Source organism: Anolis sagrei, chromosome 2, assembly GCF_037176765.1.
Source record: "Anolis sagrei isolate rAnoSag1 chromosome 2, rAnoSag1.mat, whole genome shotgun sequence".
NCBI lineage: Eukaryota > Metazoa > Chordata > Lepidosauria > Squamata > Dactyloidae > Anolis > Anolis sagrei.
In genome coordinates, this window is record NC_090022.1 from 181,458,587 (window position 1) to 181,484,494 (window position 25,908).

At 38.0% G+C, this 25,908-nt stretch overlaps 1 protein-coding gene across 3 annotated transcripts in view; it reads left to right on the plus strand.

The window, feature by feature from the left end:
• Nucleotides 1–25,908, plus strand: part of CEP112 (centrosomal protein 112) — a 308,982-nt gene that overhangs the window by 43,308 nt on the left and 239,766 nt on the right. For 2 of the 3 annotated variants that reach the window (XM_060763065.2, XM_060763066.2), the window contains exons 9-12: nucleotides 17,314–17,400; nucleotides 19,513–19,612; nucleotides 20,301–20,419; nucleotides 22,819–22,962. In XM_060763065.2, the coding sequence (XP_060619048.2) occupies nucleotides 17,314–17,400; nucleotides 19,513–19,612; nucleotides 20,301–20,419; nucleotides 22,819–22,962 (450 nt within the window). The remainder of the gene's footprint in view (nucleotides 1–17,313; nucleotides 17,401–19,512; nucleotides 19,613–20,300; nucleotides 20,420–22,818; nucleotides 22,963–25,908) is intronic. The other variant, XM_060763067.2, reaches the window with a different exon arrangement.

Consider the following 25,908-nt stretch of genomic DNA (forward strand, 5'->3'; position numbering starts at 1 on the left):
CAGTTTGGAAGGACATCTCCACTTTCTTAAGACAATATAAATTACACAAATATCCAACTGCTCAGGTGGTTTTTGCAAGGATTGAATTACAAACAGTATCAGTGATAGAGGAAATCCCACCTTTCTGTGAATTTGAATATATCTTATGAGTATGGATTGCTCGAGGCTGTCATCTAGTGTAGGGCTGCTTAAACTTTTCTGCTCGGGATCCCTTTCCATCTGAGAATTTTTTAGGTGACCCGAGTCTATAGGTATATGAATAGGTATAGAAATCAAACGTTTTCTGATAACAAATCAGCATTTGCAAGGCTTGCTAAACATGCTTGTATTCCTTTTTTGTGAAGTACATCTGAAGCATTTCTACAGAGTTCATTGTAAACACTGCACAACAGATTGGTATATTATTTTGTGTGCTTTTGTGGGAGCTTAGTTTTGACCTGAATGAAATGGTCAGTGTGGATGGTGTCTCAGTCTCAATGACAAGTTCCCTTTATCAGATCTGAGACAGAGAGAAGTTCACATTTTCAACAAAAAAAAAAAATTGGTATCCTTTGATCAGCTGGGATGAGAGTGTCATCCAAAAATGATCATTCATGGTGATATCAACCTCTCATTCTATGTGTCTATAGTTCTTCAAAAAGATTAGTATTTGTAGATGAGATTTCTATAAATTTGAAGATGGGGAAAAATACTGACCTTCCTTCCCGGGAAATTTCCTCCAAATCAATTTAATCATGCTACAGATTTATAAAGATTTGTAGTCTAAAAGTATTTTAGGGGCATAACCATTGAAAAACACTTTCTTCTAGAACTTCTGCTGCATTGTATAGAGTTGGCCCTACCCTTTTCAGGTTGCCCTTACTCTGATTTCCTAAAAAATAGATTTTTCTTTTTGCTTACTTCCACCTTTGAGCTTGCAGTATCTCTTCTCTCTGACCTTGAGGAGCTAGATCAGAGTATTCATGCATTCCATGGCTGCATGTAGCTCCAATCTGGCTTTTCACTCTCAGACGTCCCAATTCCAATCACTCTCCCGGAAGCCTTCCTTTGACTTTTATCTAGTAGTGGCTGGTGTTGAGGTTGACAATTTTTAGGAGCTGTCCCCAGAGCACTAAAACTTGCACATTTTGGTAGGTAGTAAAAATAACAACAACAACAACAACAACAATGACTACTTTATTTTTATACCCTGCCTCTTATCTTCCTGAAGGACAGCTTACAGAGGGACAAGCTCAAGAAATACAGATTAAAACAAGCACAATTAAATAAAATCACCAACAAATCAGGTAAAAACATGTCACAATCACAAAGCAAACATCATAAAAACAATATCATGGCTGAGCAATAATAGATGCTGAGTTTGGAGGTCTCAGAGTAAGTGCAGTGGTTCCTAAATAGAGCTGAGGGGAAGTGCAAAATTCAATAAGGCCAGGCTAGAATGTCCTTAGCCATTGAAGTGTAGGAATTCCAAGAAGAGGTCCAAACTATAGTGCAGGAGCTTAGGTAAGGTCGGACCAATTCTCTGGTGAACTGCCTAGTCAAAGAAACAAGGTAGAAACAAGGAATCTACAAAGAAGGTATCAGGGCTAGGGTTGCATGATGAGCTGGTGAGCTGATTTAGTTTATTGTCATTATCCTAAAGTAAAAAATTATATTTCTGCAACTGTTTACTCTAAAGTCCAGAAATCTAATACTTCATGGGTTTTAAAATAATTGCCTTTATTACTGGGTTGCTGTAAGTCTTTTGGGCTGTATGGCCATGTTCTAGAAGCATTCTCTCCTGATGTTTTGTCTGCATCTATGACAGGCATCTTCAGAGGTTGTGACCTCACAACCTCTGAGGGTGCCTGCCATAGATGCTGGTGAAACATCAGGAGAGAATGCTTCTGGAACATGACCATACAGCCCAAAAAACTTACAGCAACTCAGTGATTCCAGCCATGAAAGTCTTCGACAACACGTTGCCCTTATTACATTTACAGGATTTCACTATTCATTTTTCGTGGACCATAATTCACTTATGTCATTCATTACTCTACATGTGCACTGGAGCCTCATGAGGCACATCAAAGAGTTGGTTTAACAGTTTAGGTCGGGTTTTTAAACTAGTACAATGTTCAGATAATTACCAATCACCCAGGGATCAATCTCATGTATTATTCTGTATCAAACTTGACTTTCACAGAGCCTTTGGGCCTAAAATAGACCTCCTTTATTTCACTGGATATGAAAGAGTTCATCAGAAAATTCTCAGTTTAAAAATGGCTGCTCCTGTGGAAACACTCTCAGATGTATTTGATTGTTTGGAGACTTAATTTAATAGTGCTTTTGTATTTAGCATTCTTCATATGAGTATAGCAAGAAAACAGTTTTAGATGTGTTACAAGGAATTTTTTTTATTTTAGAGTTGTAACTAGAATGCTTTGGATAAGGCCATGAGATTCTGAGTTATAGTAAAAATATAGGGACTTGAGAGAAATTTGACAGGAATTGGGAAGCAAGCAATAACAAGATAATGCTATGGAAGATTACCCCATTATATAATTGTTTATTGCTATATGTAGCAAATTGTTATTTTCTGCCAATACATTTGTGACTTGCAGTGATCATATGACTCTCCATGGTCGTCAAATATTCTGGTCAACACAATTTCTCATGTTTTTACTGATCAAAGGCTTTTCTGTAATCTAAAATTGCAGCACAGGTTGAAAGTTTGCTTTATTAGAGGTTTATTTCTGGTCCATGCAAGTTTAATTTAACTCGAAGCAGATTTTTTTGCATGTACCCAATGCAAAATGTGTTTTGGTGCTGATACTTCTTATGCAAATATGGAAAATGGGAAAAGGTTGGATTAAAAATCCTATACTTTGTCTAGCCATCAAAATGTGAATCACTGTCCTTTCCTTCATTCTGTTTTCCCCCTAGTCCAAACAGATAAAATTTAAAATCCAGATTGGAATTATTTTCACATGTTTGGTATTTGTTTGGCTGCGGCCAGCGTAGTTGGGTAAATATACATGCTGTTCATTGTCCCTTGAATATAAAGGCCCTGAGTGAATGTTGGCTTTAAAAAAGTATAGAAAAGATTGGGCATTCTGTGGAACGCCCTTCCTACAGATATTAGGCTGGCACCATCTCTTATGGCATTCCGAAGAAAGCTGAAGACCTGGATGTTTGTACAGGCATTCGAGTAATCTAGTGCAATATTTGGTAATTGAACATAGGAATGGAACAATGGACAACGAACCTGGACTACGCTTGGATGATGAGACGATTGGACATGGTTATTGTAATAATTGTGTATTGTAATTGCTTATTGTTACTAGTGGATAATGTGTTAAGTTAATTGTTGTATGTTGCATTGAATTACTGCTGTTTTTGCTGTTTGTTAACCGCTGTGAGTCGCCTTCGGGCTGAGAACAGCGGTATATAAGCAAAGTAAATAAATAAATAAATAATAAATTCTGCTGTGGTAGTACAACCAGTCAATCAAAAATGAAGCTTTGTAAGAAAGGGGATTTGAAGAGAAGTACAAACATGGAACACTGTGGAAGAATGTGATTCTTTCCAAGCAGAGAACTTGATACATTTGTTTTGAATAGGAAACTGTTGGAGAAATTCTTTTGTTATCAAAAATAGACCCCAAAATTATGAATTATGAGATGTGGCTCCATTGGGAAATATAGCTAGCCATATGCTATTTCTGATTGTCCTACCTTTCTATAAAATTCCCTGGAAATTCCCCAGAATGGTACTTCATCTTGGACTCACCCAGAGGAAATTATCACAGTCCTCACACAATGAACTGGGAAGAATGGGAGCAGGGCACACAATGAATTTTCATAATTGTTTATTTTACCTGATATGATTTGGGCTAGCTTGTGAATGTTCCCTTTCCCAGGTCTCTGATTCGGATCCTATGAAGAGACCTATTAATGTGGCCAACATCTTGAAGCACCCTATTGTTTATTAGGCCCAGCAGCAAGCCAGAGTTGAAGATTTGGGGACCCATCCTAGTCCATTATCACAAGGCACACTTCAGTCCTTCTCAATTGCTCCCTCTCCTGGGCAAATCAATAAACAGACTGATACTTCAAGTGCTCCAATGACAATTTATCAAATTTCCCACCAGCCTGAAGCGCCAACCAGCGATGATGTCAGATGTAGTCCTGAGCCACTCAGGAGGCAGATCCTAGCTGGACAGTCTCTAAACCAATCCAGAGCTTGCGTGGGTTTCTTGAACAGCTGTCATTATGAAATAAAAATGCTCTTTATTTGCAATTGGAGTATGCCAGTTCTATCTCTATCTCTGCTGACATCGTATTGTCGAAGGCTTTCATGGCCGGAATCATTCAGTTCTTGTGGGTTTTTTCGGGCTATATGGCCATGTTCTAGAGGCATTTCTCCTGACGTTTCGCCTGCATCTATGGCAAGCATCCTCAGAGGTCTGCTGGAGCTGGGAAAAAGGGGTTTATATATCTGTGGAATGGCCAGGGTGAGACAAAAGGCTTTTGTAAGTTGGGCTAGGTGTGAATCTTTTCAGTTGAAAAGATTCACACCTAGCCCAACTTACAAAAGCCTTTTGTCTCACCCTGGCCATTCCACAGATATATAAACCCCTTTTTCCCAGCTCCAGCAGACCTTTGAGGATGCTTGCCATAGATGCAGGCGAAACGTCAGGAGAAATGCCTCTAGAACATGGCCATATAGCCCGAAAAAAACCCACAAGAATCTGCTGACATCCTTTCTGGCCATTGAGAATAAAGCCCGTGATAGTGGCTTCAGCACATCTGAGTCTTATCTGTCTATTTGGAAGCTTTGCACTCTGGGCAGTTTTAGCAGAGCTGAAATCACGTAATACTTTGTTCAGGTTGACTTTCCTTTATCAAAAATGTTTGGAAACATAAATGTTTTGGATTCTGATTTTGTGCAGCTTTTGGTATATTTGCATCAGTTGCCTTAAATATTTGTAAAAATACTGCTGTTCTTAAGGCACATATTTGTCATTCTCCTTTAACATGACTGTTAATGTGACTCCTTGTCAAGTAAATGTTAGCAAAAATGATATAGGAAGGAGGGTGTAAAGAAGCTCATTTGGTGTGTAGGTATGAGGGCCAATGATTGTTGAACTAAGATACATTAAATGTTATTATGTTTAGCTAGGCAAACTTATTTCAGAAGTTATTTTTCCAAAGTGACTTTATGGAAGTTCAACTGACAGTTAAGGTATATAGATTGGGGAGTGCATACAATTTGGAATATCATTTTTTTGTTTCAAATATTTTTTTTCCCTAGGGCTGATATCTATAAAACATTAGAAACAAAAAAATGTGATATTTTCTTTTTGAAAACTCTCCAGACAGACATTTATATTAATAATGAATAGATAATAGTTCTAAATTTTTAATTTTAAGTACAAAAAGATGTAAATTCTCAAGTTTTCAAAACTAATGCTCATTGGAATTTAAAGTGTTGCTTCTCAAAAAATTAAACAGCAAATGTAAAGAAGGTACATTTTCTCCCCGAGCAGATAGCTTCACTATAGTAAAATTTAAATAAAATAAATCATATTGATGAATGTTCAAAGGGAGCATCAAGAAATTACCTTTTTTATGAAATGAAGAATGTCATGTAAAAGCTCCCAGAACAATTTTGCTATCGGGCATGTTTATGCTTATTGTTATTATGCTAAAATCAGTCCTACCTAGAGTAAACCCACTGAAAGTTGATTTTAGTGCATCAGCTTTGAATATAATAATTTACCCATCACTATTAATAAACACTAGCATTGATGTTAAATCTTGGTATACATTTCATTGCCTCTAGTGAGATTAAATACAGAAAAGTAGGATTGAAGGCTGTATTTGAAACGTCGGTGCTTTCATGAGAATCTTGTGTGTTAAACATTTTGATGTTAAAAATGGAGGTTCCAGTTTACAAAAGATATAACTTCAAAAATCCTAATCTTTTGTAGTATTTTTGTGTGGGATGAATAGGCCAGAACAAGTTTCACTAGATCATTTTGAAAACTGGAAGAATAGATGAGGGTATGGCTGATATATGTGACAACTTTTTTTTCTGGTTTATCCATCCTCTTGAAATGTGCAGTTGCTTAGAATTTCGAGGCTGTCAATAAAGACTTGCCTCCCAAACTTTGTGCAAGGGCTGTGTTATTCTCCAAATTGGTTGCTTCTGTCATTTAGTGTTGTAGACTGTTTCATAGTAATTTGTTCCTGAAAATTAATATTGTCTTGGTGACTGTTTTTTTTTCACCTTCTTATATGGGTATTTTAGTTTGAGAATTGGCTGTTTCAATATAGCATTGTGCTTAGAAGTCCATTGCGCTGTGGTGTCAATGAAGCAAATCTTTTTGGTTTGGATTTTTCCAGGCTGAGATTCATAGTAGAATGGAGATTATTGAAATCCCAGTAAACCCTTTTCAGTGATTGCTTTCCATGTGTCCAACTAAAAAGAGATCATCAAGATATTATAGGTCAAGGAGGGTTTTCTGGGTGTATTTGCTTACAAAGTGTTGTTCCAGGTTATCTACAAAGTTGTTAGCATGCATACTATGAACCCCCAACAGGATTGTCACCTTGTCATGGTATGTATCCATGAACCTGCTATGTGCTCCCAGGGGAGTCTCCCAGGGCAACAGGGCCACAGGGAAGGAACCAGGCCAAGCACAATCTGAAACCCTCAGTTGCAGAGCATGTGGATGATAATGTGGTACATGTTACAATGGCTGTGAAGGTGGAAGAAGGCAGTATGCAAGGTTACCCGTGCCACTGGATGTGCACCTCATTCTGTCAAGACTCTGTGTTGATTGGTTGTGCACTGATCTCCACACATACATCAAATTCACACACAGGCGTCTTCAAAAAACCAAGAATAAAACAAAACCAACTGCCTGAAAAAGAACAAAGAACTTAGGGACTATAGGAAAAGATGGAGCTGGAAAGAGTAACCCAAATGGCATCCTACTACTCACCAAATATGTGGAACCAACACTCTCTTCCACTAGAAAAAACAGGTTTAAGACATCATGGAAGCATGCCCAATGAAAGCATTGGAAGCTCTTAGGCTATGTAATGCCAGAGACAGTTGCAATGTGTTCTCACAAGAGCCATGACCAGTGCTAATCATTGCTGGGCAGACCACAGGTTAATTCGATCCACAAGGGCCATCAGGATCGTCCCCAAATGCAGACTCTAAGAAAGAAAGATAAAGACGTAAAATGAACACCCAAGCCCTTCAAGAGCCCTCTAAACAAACCCTTCTCCAAGCAACACTCAAAGATCTTCTACCCTGAAAATGTTGAGGAACATTGGAACAAACTTAAGACCTCTATCATTACAGCCATTTGGATACCAAACTAAGAAACATCAAGACTAATTTGAATAAAATGATAATGAGATCCAACAGTGAATCGGTAAGAAATGGAAAGCCTTCCAAATATGACCAAGAGACACCAGCTCTGCTACCAAGAAAAAGACCTACGCTAGTGCAAAAGGGGAGGTCCAACTAACACTACCATAACCCCATTAACTGCAGCACCAAAGTGGCTAAAGAGGTTCTCTCACAAATTCCACAACTACAAACCAGGGATGAGCTTGCAGCACTGCCTAGTTTAGAGGAAGTCAGGAAAGCCACCAGACAACTAAAAATAACAAAGCCGGTGGCCCTGATGGGCTCCCTGCTGAAATCTTTAAAGAGAGTGGACCTGAGTTGACATAACAACTCCACCAGCTCATTGAAGAAGTGTGGGCAATAGAAAGATTCAGTCCATCCTGGTATCAGATGTTTGTGTATAGCTATGTCACATCTGTAGTGGTTAGGATGTTGCCCTCTGGAATGTTGTGAATGGATTGCATTTTCTTCAGGAAATCAGTTTTATCCTTTGTATAGCTTGGAGTGTTAAAGGCATATGGTCTAACACTGAGTCCATATATTCAGATATGCAAGCAGTGAGGATTTTATTACTTGAGACAATGGAATGCCTTGTTTGTATATTTTAGGTAGAAGATATCTTGTTTCAACTTTTGGAGTATGTCCATTTGAATTCGTTTCTGTACACTAATGGAGAATTCTCTCAATAGTTTGTATGGTTCCTTCAGATATTCATTACTGATTATGTTCTTTAAGTATTAGAAATATTGCTTAAAGATCAGTAAAGCAATTCTTCATGTTTTTATATTTACTCCAACTAGTGAAAGAATAATAATAATAAACTTTATTTATACCCCACCACCATCTCCCCAATGGGGACTCGGGGTGGCTTACATGATGTCAAGCCCAATCAACAAACTAAAGCAAAATAAAACCAAAAACACATACAATAAACAACATCATAATTACATAAAACATATTACATTAACAATATAAGATTACAATAAACACAGTCACAGTAGCAATGGGCGGCTACATGTGCAAGAAAATGATTAAAAAATGATTAAAAACACAGGTGAGATAAAAGGAGAAGCAGCTTATTTGCGGAGGGGGGGTGTCATTAAAACGAAGATTGTGGAACTGAGCTTTCCCACGAGGGAGGGGACATATGCTCCAATGACAAAAACGTTGAAGCTGAGCAATAGTATGGGGTTGTATACCTGAAAATGACCTGAAATGAAATTAACAGGTTTTGAATCTCGAATGAGCAATTGCAACTCACACTAGGAATCACTGTTATCTTTCACTTTTAAAATGCATTCGTTTTTTTGAAAATAGGTTTTTGGATAAAACTGGCATTTGAACTTAAAACAGAAAACTGGGTGCTGAATGTGTATGTAACATTTGCTAATCTTAATGTAATATTCTGTTGCTCTAGATATCAGGTATGTAAGGTTAATATGTTTTTTAGCCAGCTGTATTTCAGATTTAAAACCATGAATAATGATGTGTGGCATGCTTTGTGCTGAGAAGAGTAGGGTTCTTTGCTTTTCTTACCACTCATTTGGTTATTGTGTTTTCATGTGATGGTTCACAAATAGTGGTTAAGTAGTAGTGGTGAGGAACCATTTTTATGTATGTTTAATATACCCCTCTTAGACTGATGCTGAACAGGAACATATTAACTCTGTTAGATTGTAGTTTATTGAGAAGGTCAAAACTGAATAGCAGGATGTATGTAGGATAAGGAACTATGGTTCTTGCATGGAAGAAGAAGTCAAGCTAGGAAATCTTTGTATAAAGTATTGAAGTTTGGAGAGCAACTAGCCTGTAAGAAAAATGGTAGCCACAAAGTGAATGGCACAGGATGCAAAACATGTAGGATTAAGGACCAGGACAATTCAGATTGCAAGTGATTCCAGCCATGAAAGCCTTCGACAATACATTAAATCAAGATATTGTTTAGAGATTGTGTAGTCTGTTTCTATCCTTAAGCTCAAACATTCACGGCACCTGGGAGGAAATGTGTAGTAAGCAAAGTCTATGAATGGGAGAAAATATTAACGTCTTCGTGAGAACTGTATGAATGTATACGTACAGACCATAAATATATGTATTACTGGCTGAAATCCAAGTGTGCATTATAAGTCTTTCACTGGTACATAGGGTTTTTTTTTAGTTTCTTCTTAGGATTTTGCTAGCCTTCTGAAAAAAGCTCACCCCAATCCTGGACAAGGTAAGAAAGGTTCACTAGAACAGCAAACCTGGAAGCACAGATGTCTGCTGTCAAATAAAACTTTTGTTCCAGCCCCATCAAAAATCAGAAATGCTTCTCACTCTTGTCTGAAGACCGATTGGGTTGTGAATTGTGACGAACAAGACTATTGTTAAATGAGTCTGATTTTCAGTTCCAAGATTTAAGCAGTCAACATATTTCTGAAAAGTACATGTTGATTTTGAAGAAGAAAATAGTGTTTTGGGGAGAGAGAGAGAGCACATAAAATTGGTTTCACTGGTATGACTCTCAATTGCTTGAATTATGTGGACCGAACAGATGTTTGACATCAGTAGTGTTTACATGCCCGTAAGGCTTAATTGCTTCATAGTTCTCTGTAAAGAGCATAAACAATGACAGAAACTCAAAGGAATGAGCTGTGGCAGTGATAAAAATTTTGCATTTGCAAACATTTCAGCATATATAATCTTAAATATTATCTTTGCTTTGTATCTAATCTTCAGTTTTATCAAAAACAGTTGCTCCTTTTTGATCAACCAGGCAAGGTTGTCTAAACATCTTGTACTTTCTTTTTCAGATATAACCAAGGGATGTCATTATATTGTTTTAAAATATTTTAAAATATTTTTGATTGTGTTTACATTATATGGCCCTAAGAAAGAATAACTGACAAACTTGTTATGTGCCAGTTATTCATCAGGAAGCCAAGTGCTGTCATAAAATAGGGTGATTGCTTTAGTTTGTGGGAGTTAATCAGGCTAATGAAATCACAATAATAGCTTAAAAGGGATTTTCAGTTCTTATAGAAACTTCTTAAAGCAGATAACTGGATGCTTGCATCTTTCTATATAAAGCACCTGAATCCTGAAAACTGAAATATTGTATGAGAGTTCTGTGCTCTTGAGTGCTATTTTTGTTTTTGTTTTTTTGTTTTTTTAATGGTGGAAAATTTGAGAGTTTGCATGAAAAACACCTTTAAAGTAAGGCTTAATTGCATTATGGAGAAGTTAAATGATTCAGACCCTTCCTGTTTTATTTTTTCATTTTTTATTGATCATGGCTGTATGATCTTCAGAAAGTTTGTGTCTTTCTTTTTCACACTTTTTTGAAAATTCTATGTGACAGAATTTCGTGGAGCATTTTGTCAAAATATCTTTTCTCCTATAGCATGAGACCAGTATGTATTGTTTCAAAAACACTTCTTTGTGAATTTGGATTTTTCTTTTTTATGTCTACCTCTTTATTTAATCTATGCATCTGACTTTTTAACACATACATAATTTTTGTACATTTTAGATGGGGTTTTATAGATTTTAGTTTTTTAAAAGCTGAATTATCTCATGATACTACGTATAATAGCCGCTGGATAATGGAGAAAGGCAGGGAGTTTCAAAAAAACATCTTGAAGTGACTGGCTTGACTCTGAAGGAGCTGGGGGAGGTGACGGCCGATAGGGAGCTCTGGTGTGGGCTGGTTCATGAGGTCACGAAAAGTCGGAAATGACTGAACGAATGAACAACAACAACTACGTATAATGACCTAAATCTAATTGTTAATTCTAGCGAATAATAATAATGCACTTTATTTATATTCTGCTCTATCTCCCTGTGGAGACTCAGAGCGGAGTACAACATACACAGATAGGCAAACATTCTATGCCTTTAATACAGTGGAATAACAATGACACACAAATTCACAGAACAAAGGTAAAGGTTTATTTCATCTCTGGCTTCTGGAGGCGGTGCTCAACTCTGGCCATGTAGAGGTGCTCTTGTTCCATTTCTAAGCTGAGGAGCCTGTTGTCCATAGACACCTCCTGGTCGTGTTGCCGTCATAGCTGCATGAGCACCTTTATTACCTTTCCGCTGAAGCGGTATCTATTAATCTACTCCCATTTGCATGTTTTCGAACTGCTGAGTTGACAAGTGCTAGGGTTAACAGCGGGAGCTCACCCTGATCCATGGTTTTCAAACTGCCATCCTTTAGGTCAGCAGATTCTACAGTTCAACAGTTTAACCTGTTGTGCCACTATGGCCCCTAAACTAAACCCATTCAATCAGTGGGAACCCACTAAGGACATTACGTTTATATATTAGTGTCCTCAGTGGGTAAATTTAGGCCAAAAGTGGAGAAAATTCTACATATTCCTCTATTGTTATGTGCTTCCAAATGGAAGGCAAAAACATTTTTAAAAACAGGCAGGTATGTATATTAACTTTTTTGGCCCTGTTTTTATACCTTCATGAAGACTTTAGTATATGTCATAACCATTCCAAAGAGTCTAGAATTTATTGCATCTGTTCCAAAGAGACACTTTGTACATTAATTTTCTCTGTACCGGTCAGTCAAAAGAATACCAGATGTCTTACAAATTTGCCTGATGACGTTGAAGAAGACCTTTTATTATTTGTTTGAAGTTCTCTTTGTCTCTTTTGAAATCTGGCAATTCCATCTGTTTTCAGATAGGTATGTGGTGTGGTGAAGAACTTTTTCTGAATTAAGTACTTTTGAGTTTTGCATGTTTAGCTGTCCATGCTCTCATTATGGCTTTACCTCATTAATGAGGAACATTCCTGGACATAACTTTAATGAAAATTTAGTACTAGAAAAAGAACTACCATGGAAAAAATAGAGAGAGGTTAACAAAAATGTATGAGCAATTTGACATGTTTCAAACAACTTTATATGCAAAACTATCAGGTGTAAAATGAAACAAGCAGGTCAAGTAAACCTTGCTGATATTAAAAAAATGTGGTCTGTAGATCACTTGAAAGCTTCTCCCAAAGTCTTTTTCTTAAAGGCTTCTGCAGAAGGAATCAGGCCAAGTCACTGTAAACTTGAGCACTAAGGGCTAACCTATACCCAACTGATTTGTGTAGGGTCTCTGGGGATGCTTTGCAGTCACTTCTTGTCTCTATCTCTGTTTTGCCATGGAAACCTGGAAGTGTATATGTTCCAATAAATCTTTGTTAGCAACTAAAATATTAGCCTCTTGTCTACTCTGACAAGCAGCTGTTGATCACTATAGTTTCAACCCTTGTGGATGTGCTAGTGCCTTTGAGGCTTTTCCCTTCCATTGAGTGGTAACAGTGGGAAGGAACCCATTTCTAGTAGTGATACTAGAAAGTTTTTATAAAAAGAAGGTTCTTTTACAGTGGCATCATTAAAACAAGCGTACTGTATATTGAAGTAGCAGGGTCATCAGATTAAACATTTGTCTAAACCCTGGGTACACGGCTTCAGTATCCTATAGTGTCACTGGATACCCAACCAGTTTCTGGATCCTGTCAGTTTGCAGCATTACGGACTGTGCCAGAGTCAACTGCCTCACTCTTTCTGTTTCTTAGGAACTTTGTGACATGATGAATACAACCCCATCTTTGTACATAAGGATTGGCTCTTTGCCTGCACATGTTGTATAGAGACATTCTTGCTAGCATTGTATATGTACAGGGTGAGGCAGCATAACTTCCTTTTTTCAAAACTTAATAAAACCCACTGTATGAATCAGAATTTTTTTTTATAATGTAGGCGCATACCTAAAGTTTTGTTTTACGTAGTTTTGAAGATCAAATTAGGTAGGTGACGCCCCCCATTCTCCATAAACTGAGTAAACCGATTTCTGGCGTTTGTCATGACTCTTGTCAGCATAGCAGGCGTTATGTTGGCAATTTCTTCCTGGATGTTGGTCTTCAAATCTTGTAGGGTTCTTGGATGGTTCACATAAACACGGGATTTCAAAAAACCCCTTAGAAAAAAATCACAAGGGGCCAAATCTGGAGAGCGGGCTGGCCACTCCAAATCCACTCGAAAAGTAGACCTCAACGGTAAAAGCACACTCCTCACTGTTCCAACGCATGATGGCGACTGAATTGTGTCAGGACAAAACTTTATACTCCTGCCTCTCGAATGAGACCACTAGCGCTCCACTACTTCTTCAACCGACTGAATGGTGCGCATTTTAAAAAAGGAAGTTATACTGCCTCACCCTGTAGTATGATAACAAGAGTTTGATGGATGCTGGACTGTTTCATATCATCTTGATACTGTCTCCTCCCTTCCCTTCTCTTGAGCTGAGCATATGTTGAATAATACTCAAACTCAGGGCAGTTGGCAACATGATTAAAAACACATACTTAAAAAAAAATCCAACCCCTTTCTTCTGTATACACAGTGTTTCCATCAGTATTTATTTAATTTACACCCCATCTTTCCCCCCTCACTTATCTGGACCGTTGCCAGCTTACACCATGGTAAAGTTAAGCACAATACATTATAATAAAATAATACAATTAACTCAAGAATCAAATTAAATAAAATAGAAGCATAATTGGGAAGAGATGGGGTTGTGGAACAGGCATTCCATAAACATCCCAACATCATCAGCCTGTCAGCTGCCATATGTTTGCCCAAAAAGTTCCTGAAAATTAAAATCTTTGTCTTCTGGTAGAGCAGCAATAGGTGGAACACACCCCAGTATACACAGAAAGGAGTTTGTAGCCCAAGAGTAGCTCTTGGAACACTTGCTCTTGCTTTTTGCCCAAACAGCCTTTGAGGGTGGTGAAAACAATACAGTGGCTCTTGCTAAAAATTACAAAATCCAGAGTGGCTTGGATTGTAGAATACGACATTTCAGGCTGGGCTACATTGCCATATAATTCAGTTTTGAATCCAGATTATCTCCTTTGAACTGTATTATATGATTCTAACTGCAATCCAGTTCTAAACAGATAATCTGGATTCAGAAACGTTATGTGGCCTCAGCCTGGAACTATGTTGTAGAAGGCTTTTTCGGTCATTGTCAGTACTTTCAATAGTGTGTGGAGATAGACTAGTAGCCACTGGAAATTATAGCTAGTAACTTGTGTGATCTCTTCAAGCAATCCTAATCAGCTACATCGTTTTGGACTTCCTGATATTTCAGCCCCATATATTACAGAAATCCAAACTGGCTGTACCTTAGACATGTGACTCTGGTAGATCAGACATCTCCAGAAATGGGTACAGCTCACACAATCTGTTATCTTATTTATATCCTGTCTTTCTCCCAGGACAAGGTCCATACTAAGTTTAACTGTGCATGTATGTACCTCCTGGCAACTGCTGAAATCTGGGAACAAGTAACCTTTCAGGATGGTATTAAAGGCATTAAAGGTTACTGAGAGGTTCCATAGAAACAATATGAACACATACACCCTTCTTAGTCCCTGGGATAGATTGCTTATTAAGATGAACAAAGCTATTTAATCTCTGGCATGATGTGAGTATAGGCTTGTTTTGTAATCCATTTAAGATACATGTGTCTATAATGCTTTCTGTTTGCTTGGATTAAACCCTCTAAACATTAAACTATAAATATCAACATTATAAATGAAATAAAATGAGTGAGCACATCTACCTGCTCTTTCTATTCAGTTTAGGGGATATATTAATTCATTTTTGTTCTACTTTTAATAGTTTGAATTGTGATTCAAGAGTTAGATAACAATCTTATACAATTTTACCTAGAAATAAGTCTAGTTTTGTTCAGTGGGGCTTGCTTCCATATGAGGACGTGCCAATCTTTTCATATCTGCAATATTGATTGTGACTGAGAAAATGTGAAAGACAAATGGCTCGACATTTCCTTGAATGTGGTTTTGGGATCACATTCTTAATTAATAGCACAATTGGACTCTTGCCATGTGTACTATTTCTTTCTTTTTAATGCTTTGCATGTTATGCAATTTCTACTTCATTTTAGTTGATCTGTAAATTTTATTTTTTTTAAAAAAAATTCTACAGCGTTAAGGTTGGTGCACCCTACGTTTTCATTATCATCTGCTGCCATTTGTTTTATTCACAAGTGTCATTTTTATGGCACATTATGTTGATTGCAAATATGGACAACGTTAGCAAAAGACAAGTGAGGATTGTAGAGAGACTTTGAATGTTTTGACTCCAGGGTATTGTTTATCTCAGCTTCATGAGATTGCTTTACAAATTTCTTTCAGAAATAAAGACTCGATCAGTTCCTCATTCTTTATTTTGCCTCTTCTGGCATGTTAGATGGTGAAGAGCCAGTATGCTATTCAAAGTGCCATGAGGATGAATTACTCTCTTTAATTCGGTTAGATCAGTGTGCAGGTAATTGACATTGTGTGCACCTGAATATTAAAAAGTTGAGCAACTCAAAAGACTGCTTTTCCACCTGGTTAATATGCGATGAAACAGTTTTCAATATGTATAATATTTATTTATTTGATCAGTCATATGACCATTTCAAAATAGAACACGAGTAAAAAACAAGGCAACAAAGCGAAGACAGCAGCCGACCTTCTATTTATAGGTTCTTCCTGGTTCTTCTTTCAGGAAATCTTCTTTTTTCTTAATAGCTTTCAGAATAAAAAGGCTTACTCTGATTATGCTGGATCTTTCCTGCCCTTGCAAGAGGGATGTCAGAATATCATTTCTGTTGGGGGACCTGCACTTGGATAATATTGGATGTAAATATCTGTCTCGCAGTTCAGTATATGCTGGACAGTCAATTAAGAAATGTTCAGTGTCTTCCACTGTTTGTGGAGGGCGACTAAAATGATCAAGTGTCTGGAGAACAAGCCCTATGAGGAGCGGCTTAGGGAACTGGGCATGTTTAGCCTGAAGAAGAGAAGGCTGAGAGGAGATATGATAGCCATGTATAAATATGTGAGAGGAAGCCACAGGGAGGAGGGAGCAAGCTTGTTTTCTGCTTCCTTGGAGACTAGGACGCGGAACAATGGCTTCAAACTACAAGAGAGGAGATTCCATCTGAACATGAGGAAGAACTTCCTGACTGTGAGAGCCGTTCAGCAGTGGAACTCTCTGCCCCGGAGTGTGGTGGAGGCTCCTTCTTTGGAAGCTTTTAAGCAGAGGCTGGATGGCCATTTGTCAGGGGTGATTTGAACGCAATATTCCTGCTTCTTGGCAGGAGGTTGGACTGGATGGCCCATGAGGTCTCTTCCAACTCTTTGATTCTATGATTCTCCCCAGACGCAGAATCTCTCACTTCTTGGGATGTTACAGTAGCGCCCGGTTTGCACCATAGTACCGAGTTGTTCAAACCTAGCCCTAGTATATATTCTTCTTAAGGGTAGAGGAAGTGGAATAGTTAGGTAGTGCTCTAAATGAATATTCCTTTTGTGGGAAGCTAAAAACCTTGTGGCTGAAGACCTACCTATGCTCTCTAGGTCCAGCTGTGCATAGACATCCCTAATGTGCCGCTTGAGCACTTGCCCTGCCCCCGGACCCAAAACACCCAGACAGTTTTCAATATGCTAATTGCATAGAACTCAATGCACAGTTAAATCATTCTGAAGATAAATGTTGTTTTATTTGTTGAGCCATAGAGCATCTGTGTGTGGTAGTGTAGACATGGGAAAAGGCCCCTCCTAACCCTATGATAGTATAAGTTGACCTATTGATTCATAGTGGCTTGATTCTTATTCTTGCTTCTTCCCCCAAAATATATATATTTTGGAGCGCTACACTTTTCTGATCGATTATCTTTTGGTTTTCTCACAAGAGAAAGTTCAGTTGCATGACTTCACTGACCACAGCTGTCTCTTTGTGTGATTTTGTACTACTAGGCCTGTTTTGGAAGGTTTAGGGAGGAAGGCGAAAGTTACCTTGTATCCAAAATTGATCAGTTTGCAAACACTTTGTGGTTACAGCTAGAGATGAAAACAAAGCTAATGGAAGCAAGAATTCATGAAGAAAAGCTGAAATTACAGAAGAAGCATGATGCAGATGTTCAAAAGGTATAGTTACTATAGTATAGTCACTATAGTATGTATAGTATAGTTACTATAGTATGTTTAAAAAGTAAAAGTAAGATGGAGAAAAAATGTGGCAGTGTGTTTAAGATTGATTCGTTTTTATTTTAGCATGAGCGTTTCTGGATATAAATCCACCTCTTTGGATGCATTGTAGGGTGGTATTAAGGCTCAGTCAGGTATGAAGCATATTTATACAGCTGAGTGAGAAGAAAAGAATGTAATAGGATCTAGAAGGAGGCAAATCATATCTCTTGTCCTAAATTTTCAAAGGACTGGGAGAGATGATAGAGGTCTTTCAGATCTTTACAGTGGTCAGTTAGTGTTGATGTGTGAAAGCAATAAATCTTCTTACATCTCAGACTGTTTTATATGCCATTATATTTCTCCATAAAATAATAACAGTATTTCATTCTGCAGTGTTAAGATTTTGGCTTTAAATAGCATTCCATTCGTTATTGGAGCTTTTGAAATGGGTGCAAATGGATTTTTTTTTGTAAATTTGAAAAATGAAACTCTTTAGTTACACTTCAGTTACATTTATTGATTTTGTTTTAAGATGACAGCTGCTAGATACTACCAGATAGATCACATTGTAGGGAAACATGCAAACATGGGTGTGTGCGTGCACACACACACACACACAAAAGGGGGCCTTCAATCTGAAGTGTCCTAATACCCATTGTACAGTCTTGTGGTATCTGAAATGAAACAAGTCCTTCCAAATTAACCTGGTTCTTGTACCTAGCAATCCTTCTTAAGACAATGCTGTGAAACCTTTGGCAACTATACCAGTGGATTGAAGTAGGTACTCGTGGAGCAGGGAATATGATTATTTTTGTATCATTATGAGAACATAGCAAAGGTTCCAGTGCTTGTGGAAGGAAACCCTTGTCTCTCTACCACTTCCATCTCATGTTCTGTTACATACAGGCATTGCAACATTTGTCAATTGATGGAACTGTTTCCCTTGCAGTTAGTAATTAAAATATTTTCATTGGGTCTATCAAATCTTCTATTTACCAAGATCTTGCATTTACTGTTCTCTGTACATCAGAATACTGAAAGATTTTTTTAATTACAAGAATTCACAAGATTTTATAAAGTAGCCAACAAGTAGATGTACGTTCTGATTTGCGTAGTTACATTTCTGCATTCTAGCAATGATAATGTTTAATCAAAGCATTACATTAGTGTTTACCCATTTCTCTGTTTATTGTGGCTTGAATGCAGAAGTGCCCTTCAAAAATCTGAAGGCCTTTTCAAGGTCTGGAAGGATTTTCTGAAAACTGAAATATAGAGATGTGTTTCTTTTCCTGTAAGGTGTTGTATGGTTTCTGACATAAGATCTTCCACAATATCATCTATTAGCATTGTAGAACAGGTAATAGCATCATTGATAGAAGGTCTGATATTTCTGTTTCACTGCTTGGAATTTCGCTAGTCTTGCAAAACAAGAGGTGAGATTCATTTCCTTTTCCTTTAAAATAAGCAACTTGGTTTTGACTGCCAGAACTGGCTCTCTAGATGAAATGTCCTACAGTGTTTTTAAAGTATAGAGAATCATTCCATGCCATTTTTGTTTGCCAGTTGAATACCCAGCTTTTAGTTCTTCCATAAAGAAAACATTTAATCTTAAATGTTTTCTTTTCTGTGCTTATGAGCATCCTTTTCTTTTCTTACCGGAATCCCAGAGGTTTTGAATAGAGTATTCAGCACTAATTCTTACACTTTCAAATCTTGTTAAACTTCAAATACTTAATATGATTTTGAAGGAATATGGATACCTTGGAGAAAATAAATCTTCTCAAATTCATTCTTTTGTGAACCATTTTTTTTGCTCTGCTGTTTCATTTCATGAGGGTCATTTCACCACTCTTTAAAAGTAAGTTTTGTGTTATTTTGACCAGATTTTTCATCTAGTGTTTATTTAGTTACTTGAAATAATATTCTAAATTCACAAAAGCTTATGCACACTTCAGTTAGTCTTTCTGTAGTAAATATACCCTGGTCCCTACTTATACTATGTTGAGTTCCCCTTTTGATGTTGCTAATTTCCATTGATGTTTAATAAGCTCTCATTATTTTCTACTACAGATTTTGGACAGAAAAAATAATGAAATTGAAGTGCTGAAGACGCTGTCCAAAACCAAACAAAGTGAAGCTGAAGAGACTATTCAAAAACTTGAAAAGAAAGGTGAAGCATCATAAATCAAGTACTCCAGGCTCAGTGTTATGTTCCTTTCTTTTTTGATTGGAGCTACTTTATCTGGGGCAAGAAATGTCATCTCTCCTGCCCCAGCTGCTGTGCACCCAGTTCAGCTTTTAATTTGACAAAACTTCCACTGCTGGTTTGCAGTTCCAGTTGTTCTGGAACAGGATTTATTCAGATTTTTTGCTTGCTTGATTTAAAGTTGAAATTATTTGGCTAGTGATCAAACAACTCTGCAGTTTTGGGTGTCCATGGGGTTTTGTCTTGCTTGCTTGCTTGCATTCTTGCTTTCTTTTTGGAACCAGTTCACAATATCAAATATCAATTTGATTTTAAACTGAAGGGACTTGCAAAAGTAATTTAAAACTGGGCAAGGTGATCCATTAACCAGAGCAGAAAATAAGCTATAAAAATCCATACTGGTTTTGTCTCTTGGTAACAGTTAAAGTCATTCTTTGGATTTTGAGCACCAGTTGTATTCAAAACATTGATATGTTATGTGATCATGCTTCAAGGAAAAATGAATCAAGGACTACATTCATCACTGGGGGGAAACAGTTGAGAACAAATTTAACACATTTAATATGAAATAATGCTTTTAAAAACAAAATGAAGCTCAGTGGAATAGAACAATATTCTAATATATTGGTACTATTTTTCTTTTTTTTGACAGTTCAAATGCTTGTTCGTCAATCACAAGTTGTTAGAGAAGATAAGGAGAAACAAATTATTGAACTGAAAAAGCTGTGTGAGCAAAGCACTGATTCCCTAAACAATGAATGGGAGAAAAGGGTAATGCATATTTCTTATTATTTAAATATGTAGTTATTGAAATATTCCTGGGAGGAGAGCAATGACCAATCTCGATAAAATAGGGAAGAGTAGAGACATAACACTGGCAACAAAGGTTCATATAGTTAAAGCAATGATATTCCCTGTAGTAACCTATGGTTGTGACATCTGGACCATAAGGAAGGCTGAGCGAAAGGAAGATAGACGCTTTTGAACTGTGGTGCTGGAGGAAAATTCTGAGAGTACCTTGGATCACAAGAAGATCAAACCAGTCCATACTCCAGGAAATAAAGCCCAACTGCTCATTGGAGGGAAGGATATTAGAAGCAAAGATGAAGCACTTTGGTCACATAATGAAAAGACAGGAAAGCTTGGAGAAGATAATGATGTTGGGGAAAATGAAGGGAAAAAGGAAGAGGGGCTGACCAAGGGCAATATGGATGTATGCTATCCTTGAAGTGACTGGCTTGACCTTGAAGGAGATGAGAGTGGCAACGGCCAACAGGGAGTTTTGGCGTGGGCTGGTCCATTAGGTCACAAAGAGTCGGAAGCGACTGAACGAATAAACAATACATATGTAGTAATATATACAATCTGAGACTTCCCTAATTGGAACCACTTTCTAATTGAATCAGTGTTTTAAAATCAACTAAAGAAGTTACAAAGTGAAAGTTTGCAGTTTTAATGTATTTTTTTTCTACATGAATTCTCCATATTTTTTTACATTGAAGGGTCATGGTTAAATGATACAAGATCATACTGTATGTTAAAAGCCTTTTTACAGAGTCATCAGTGTTAACAGTCTATTCTTATGCTAATTTGACTTACATGCTTCCTTTTTCTGAGAAGTGGGATTGACTTGGCAGTGATTAGAATGAAAAGAGATAAAAACACATGTGACGATGTAAGTGAAAACATATCATAAGATGTTGTTGAAATGCATTTAAACAATTTCAAAGACATTTGTTAAAAAAACAAGAGACAGAAGTAAGTAAAGTAGTGATCCTTAGATTGGCTAGAGCAGGCATCCTCAAACTGTGGCCCTCCAGCTGTTTGGGCCTCTAACTCCCAGAAGCCCTAATGAGCTTGTTAAGTAGTTAGGAATTCTTGGAGTTGAAGGCCCAAACAGCTGGAGGCTGCAGTTTGAGGATGTCTGAACTAGAATATCTAAAACCTACCACATTATGAGGTCAGTCTACTGGAGCGGTGGTGGCATCAGTGGCCCTCCCAAAAGGCATACCTTTACCAGAGTTATTTTGCTCATCATTAATGCATGTGAGTCACAGGGGTCACAAACAACACATTGCTTGCCTTTCACTATGGTTCTTTTTTTTGAACTCTAAACTCTTACATCCCCTTCTTTTTCTCTCTTTTAACATCTTGTCTATGTTTATTTTATGGTGGATATTACCACTGTGAGAGAATGCCTAGGATATGTCCTAGAATGTATACTAGAATTGTGGCAACAAGTTTCCTGTCAACAATTACTCAACTCACGTTTCCCAGGTATTTCTAGGCCGTATAAAGATGGTCAATAGAACAACTATAGCTACAAGTCAGCTACCTGTTAATTGCGGTGGCACAACGGGTTAAACCGCTGAGCTACTGAACTTGCTTACCGAAAGATCACAGGTTTGAATCCGGGGAGCGGCGTGAGCTCCCGCTGTTAGCCCCAGCTTTTGCCAACCTAGCAGTTCGAAAACATGCAAATGTGAGTAAGTATCTCTCCGGCAGGAAGGTAACGGCACTCCAAGTAGACCTTGGAAGTGTCTACTGACAATGCCGGCTCTTCGGCTTAGAAATGGAGATGAGCACCACCCCCGGAGTTGGACATGACTGGACTTAACGTCAGGGGAAACCTTTACCTTTACCTTAATGGGTTAAAACCTTGTGCTGGCTGAACTACTGACCTGAAGGTTGGCAGTTTGAATCTGCGAGACGAGGTGACCTCCCACCTGTCAGCCCCAGCTTCCCGTTTGGGGGACATGAGAGAAGCCCCCCACAGGATGGTAACACATCAGCTATCCCCTGTGCCACGTCTCTGCAGACGGCCAATTCTCTCACGCCAGAAGTGACCTATAGTTATCTCAAGTTGCTTCTGACACGATAAAAAAAATCCATCTTTCTTCTGTTTGCCATTTTTAAAATAAATAATACCTAACCACATTTTTCCATTTTTTGGGAGAATTGCAGCTTCATAAAAAATGGGAAAGGGGGTTGTCCTGAATGTTTCCCGCTTCTTTCCCAGGCCTGTCCATCTTTATATCAAGAATAGCTGCTGCTGGTGATAATGATGGTTGTGATTATAATAGTGGCAATAACAACAATAATAATAGTCTTGGTTACAACTTAGCTGCTTAATAATATCTTAACTAGGGTTTGTATGTTTCTACTTGTAGCTCCACAATGCTGTAGCTGAAATGGAAAAGGAAAAATTTGATCTTCAGAAGAAACACACAGAAAATATTCAGCAATTGCTGGAAGATACAAATGCACGTCTAAGTAAAATGGATGCAGAATATTTGGCGCAAACAAAAGCAACTGTAAGTGCTGTGTAGTCACCAAAGAAAGATATTTGCACTATTATTATATCATAAAACAGCACCTTTTTTGAAAAAGGAGTACACACTGGTTCAGAAAAGGCTTCATTTAATCAATTGTTTTGGGGAAAACATTGCTTTTGGTTACAAATGTTATAAAATGTTATTTAACATCTACATGAAGCCGCTGGGGGAGATCATCCGGAGTTTCGGAGTGCGATGTCATCTGTACGCGGATGATGTCCAACTCTGTCACTCCTTTCCACCTGCTACTAAGGAGGCTGTCGAGGTCCTGAACCGGTGCTTGGCCACTGTGACGGTCTGGATGAGGGCGAACAAATTGAAATTGAATCCAGACAAGACAGAGGTACTCCTGGTTGATTGTAAGGCCGAACAGGGTATAGGGTTACAGCCTGTGTTGGATGGGGTCGCACTCCCCCTGAAGACGCAGGTTCGCAGTTTGGGTGTGATCCTGGACTCATCGCTGAGCCTGGAACCCCAGGTTTCGACGGTGACCAGGGGAGCATTCGCACAGTTAAAACTCGTGCGCCAACTGCGCCCGTACCTTGGGAAGTCTGACTTGGCCACGGTAGTCCACGCTCTGGTTACATCCCGTTTAGACTACTGCAACGCTCTCTACGTGGGGTTGCCTTTGAAGACGGCTCGGAAGCTCCAATTAGTCCAACGTTCGGCAGCCATGATACTAACAGGAGCAGAGCGCAGGGAGCATACGACTCCTCTGCTGCACCAGCTCCACTGGCTGCCAATTTGCTACCGGGCTCAATTCAAAGTGCTGGCGTTGGCCTTTAAAGCCCTAAACGGTTCTGGCCCAACCTACCTATCCGAACGTATCTCAGCCTATCAGCCCACCAGGACCCTAAGATCTTCTGGGGAGGCCCTGCTCTCTATCCTTCCTGCTTCACAGGTGCGGCTGGCAGGGACGAGAGACAGGGCCTTTTGTGTGGTGGCCCCTCGGCTATGGAACGCCCTTCCCATGGAGGTAAGATCAGCCCCCTCGCTGATGGTGTTCCGAAGAAGATTAAAAACCTGGATGTTCGAACAGGCATTTGGTTAATCGGTGCAATGAATGTGATGATTACAGGAATGGTAATATGGACGATGAAACTGGATCACGATTTTAGTCATGAGATGCATTGGGTTGTTATTGTTGTGTCAATATTGTGTATTATGCTTTTATGGTTTTAAATTGTATATTGCTGACTGTTGTACCTTTGTTGTAAACCGCGTTGAGTCGCCTGTTAGGCTGAGAAACTGCGGTATACAAGTAAAGTAAAGAAATAAAGAAATAAAGAAGAAAATGTTTTCACGTTAACATTGTATGGACATTTCACTAAAGACAAATTGCTTTTTCCTTTCCTCCCTGTCTTAAAGAAGTTTTCACTTTCATGTTAAGGTTGTGCATAGCCTTTCAGATATCAGTTGATGTAACAACCTAATTACAAATTGGCAGTAGTCCAGTGCAACACGACCTGCTGTTTGTGCTCTTTAGCAATGTATGCCAAGTGCTCTTTAGCAATGTATGTTTTACAGTATGATTGAAATAGTCATCAAATGTTTCTTGTTGATCTGAGCACATCTTCTGAAGATCTAATACTGACCAGGTGTTTGATCTTAGTTTCCAGTTCTAGCGTTTCTACTATGGAATGTTGAACTTCGGGTTTTTCAAGATGACCTTTAAAGACAAGTCCTCTCAAGTGATTAATCAAATTATTAAGTCCACATTCCACAATCTTGCACATGAAACAATGCCTACAAAGAGAAAAAAGCCAGCAACAATACCTATGAAACAGAATTTAAACTAGCACAAAGATAAACTAAGCCAATCAATAAGAGCATCTCTGTTCAATGCTGACCAAAACAAGAGAATCCTCAAAGTCATCATGAAGGGTAAAGCCATCATAAAGCTAAAATTAAAAGTACCAATATGTGTCAGTGGCAGAGAGTTCTATAGATTATAGGGGGACTCAGGACGGCTTACATTTGGCAACGATTTGATGCCACTTACATATAAACAATTATGATAATACAACAACAGTTAAAATACATAAAGGATTAATTAAAACAGTACATAAAGCATTAATTAAAACAATAATTAATTAACAATAATTAGAATGAGTTAGAAAGCCTGTCTCTGCAGAAACAGGCAAAACTGGAAGGAAATCAAAGCCACACAAAGTGGAAAAGTAAAAGGAGACAAAGATAAGCTAAAATTAAAGTTGAATCCTTACCTGGTAAGTTTGTTAAGAGTGGCATGGAAGACCCCAACCTCAAAAACAAAGAAATCGCTTCTGATCTTCATCCTGAAAGCAGAATTTCCAAGCAGACAAATGGGGCTGAACCAAGGAAATGAGACAGTCAATCAGGAGGAGCCATCCAGTTAGATGTATAGTGGTTTTCAGAGAATTAAACACAAAACCCATCAGAAGCTTCGGAATGCTGACAATCAGACAGCAGTAGAAATGCTACAAATTCAGATGTTTAGAACCGATTCATTGACTATATGATCAATAATTTAAATAGTTCAGGTAACTTAATTAATTTTTAAGCTATGTATTTCTGGTGGCAGCTCTTTAGAGAACCTAGCACCTTATTTTTAATATTATTCTGTCTATTAACTTAAATATCCTATTATGTGTTTAGATTTGCTGGATGATTACTAAATAATGGAAAGGTATCCTTATGTTAGATAAGAATGAACATACATCCTGTCAAATTGCGTTATTTTTACAACAAGCCTTTTTGTAGAATGTTTCAGTGGATTACAAAGGTGATGCTTGTATTACCAGTGAAAGTGAGGAAGCTTAAGACTTCATTTCAGACATGTTAGTTTCTTTTGTATTGTTTGCAATAGTTTATGCCCTTAAGAAATAATATGAGGTGATACAGCTGTTAAACCTCAGAAAAAGACTGATCATTTTCCCAAATATT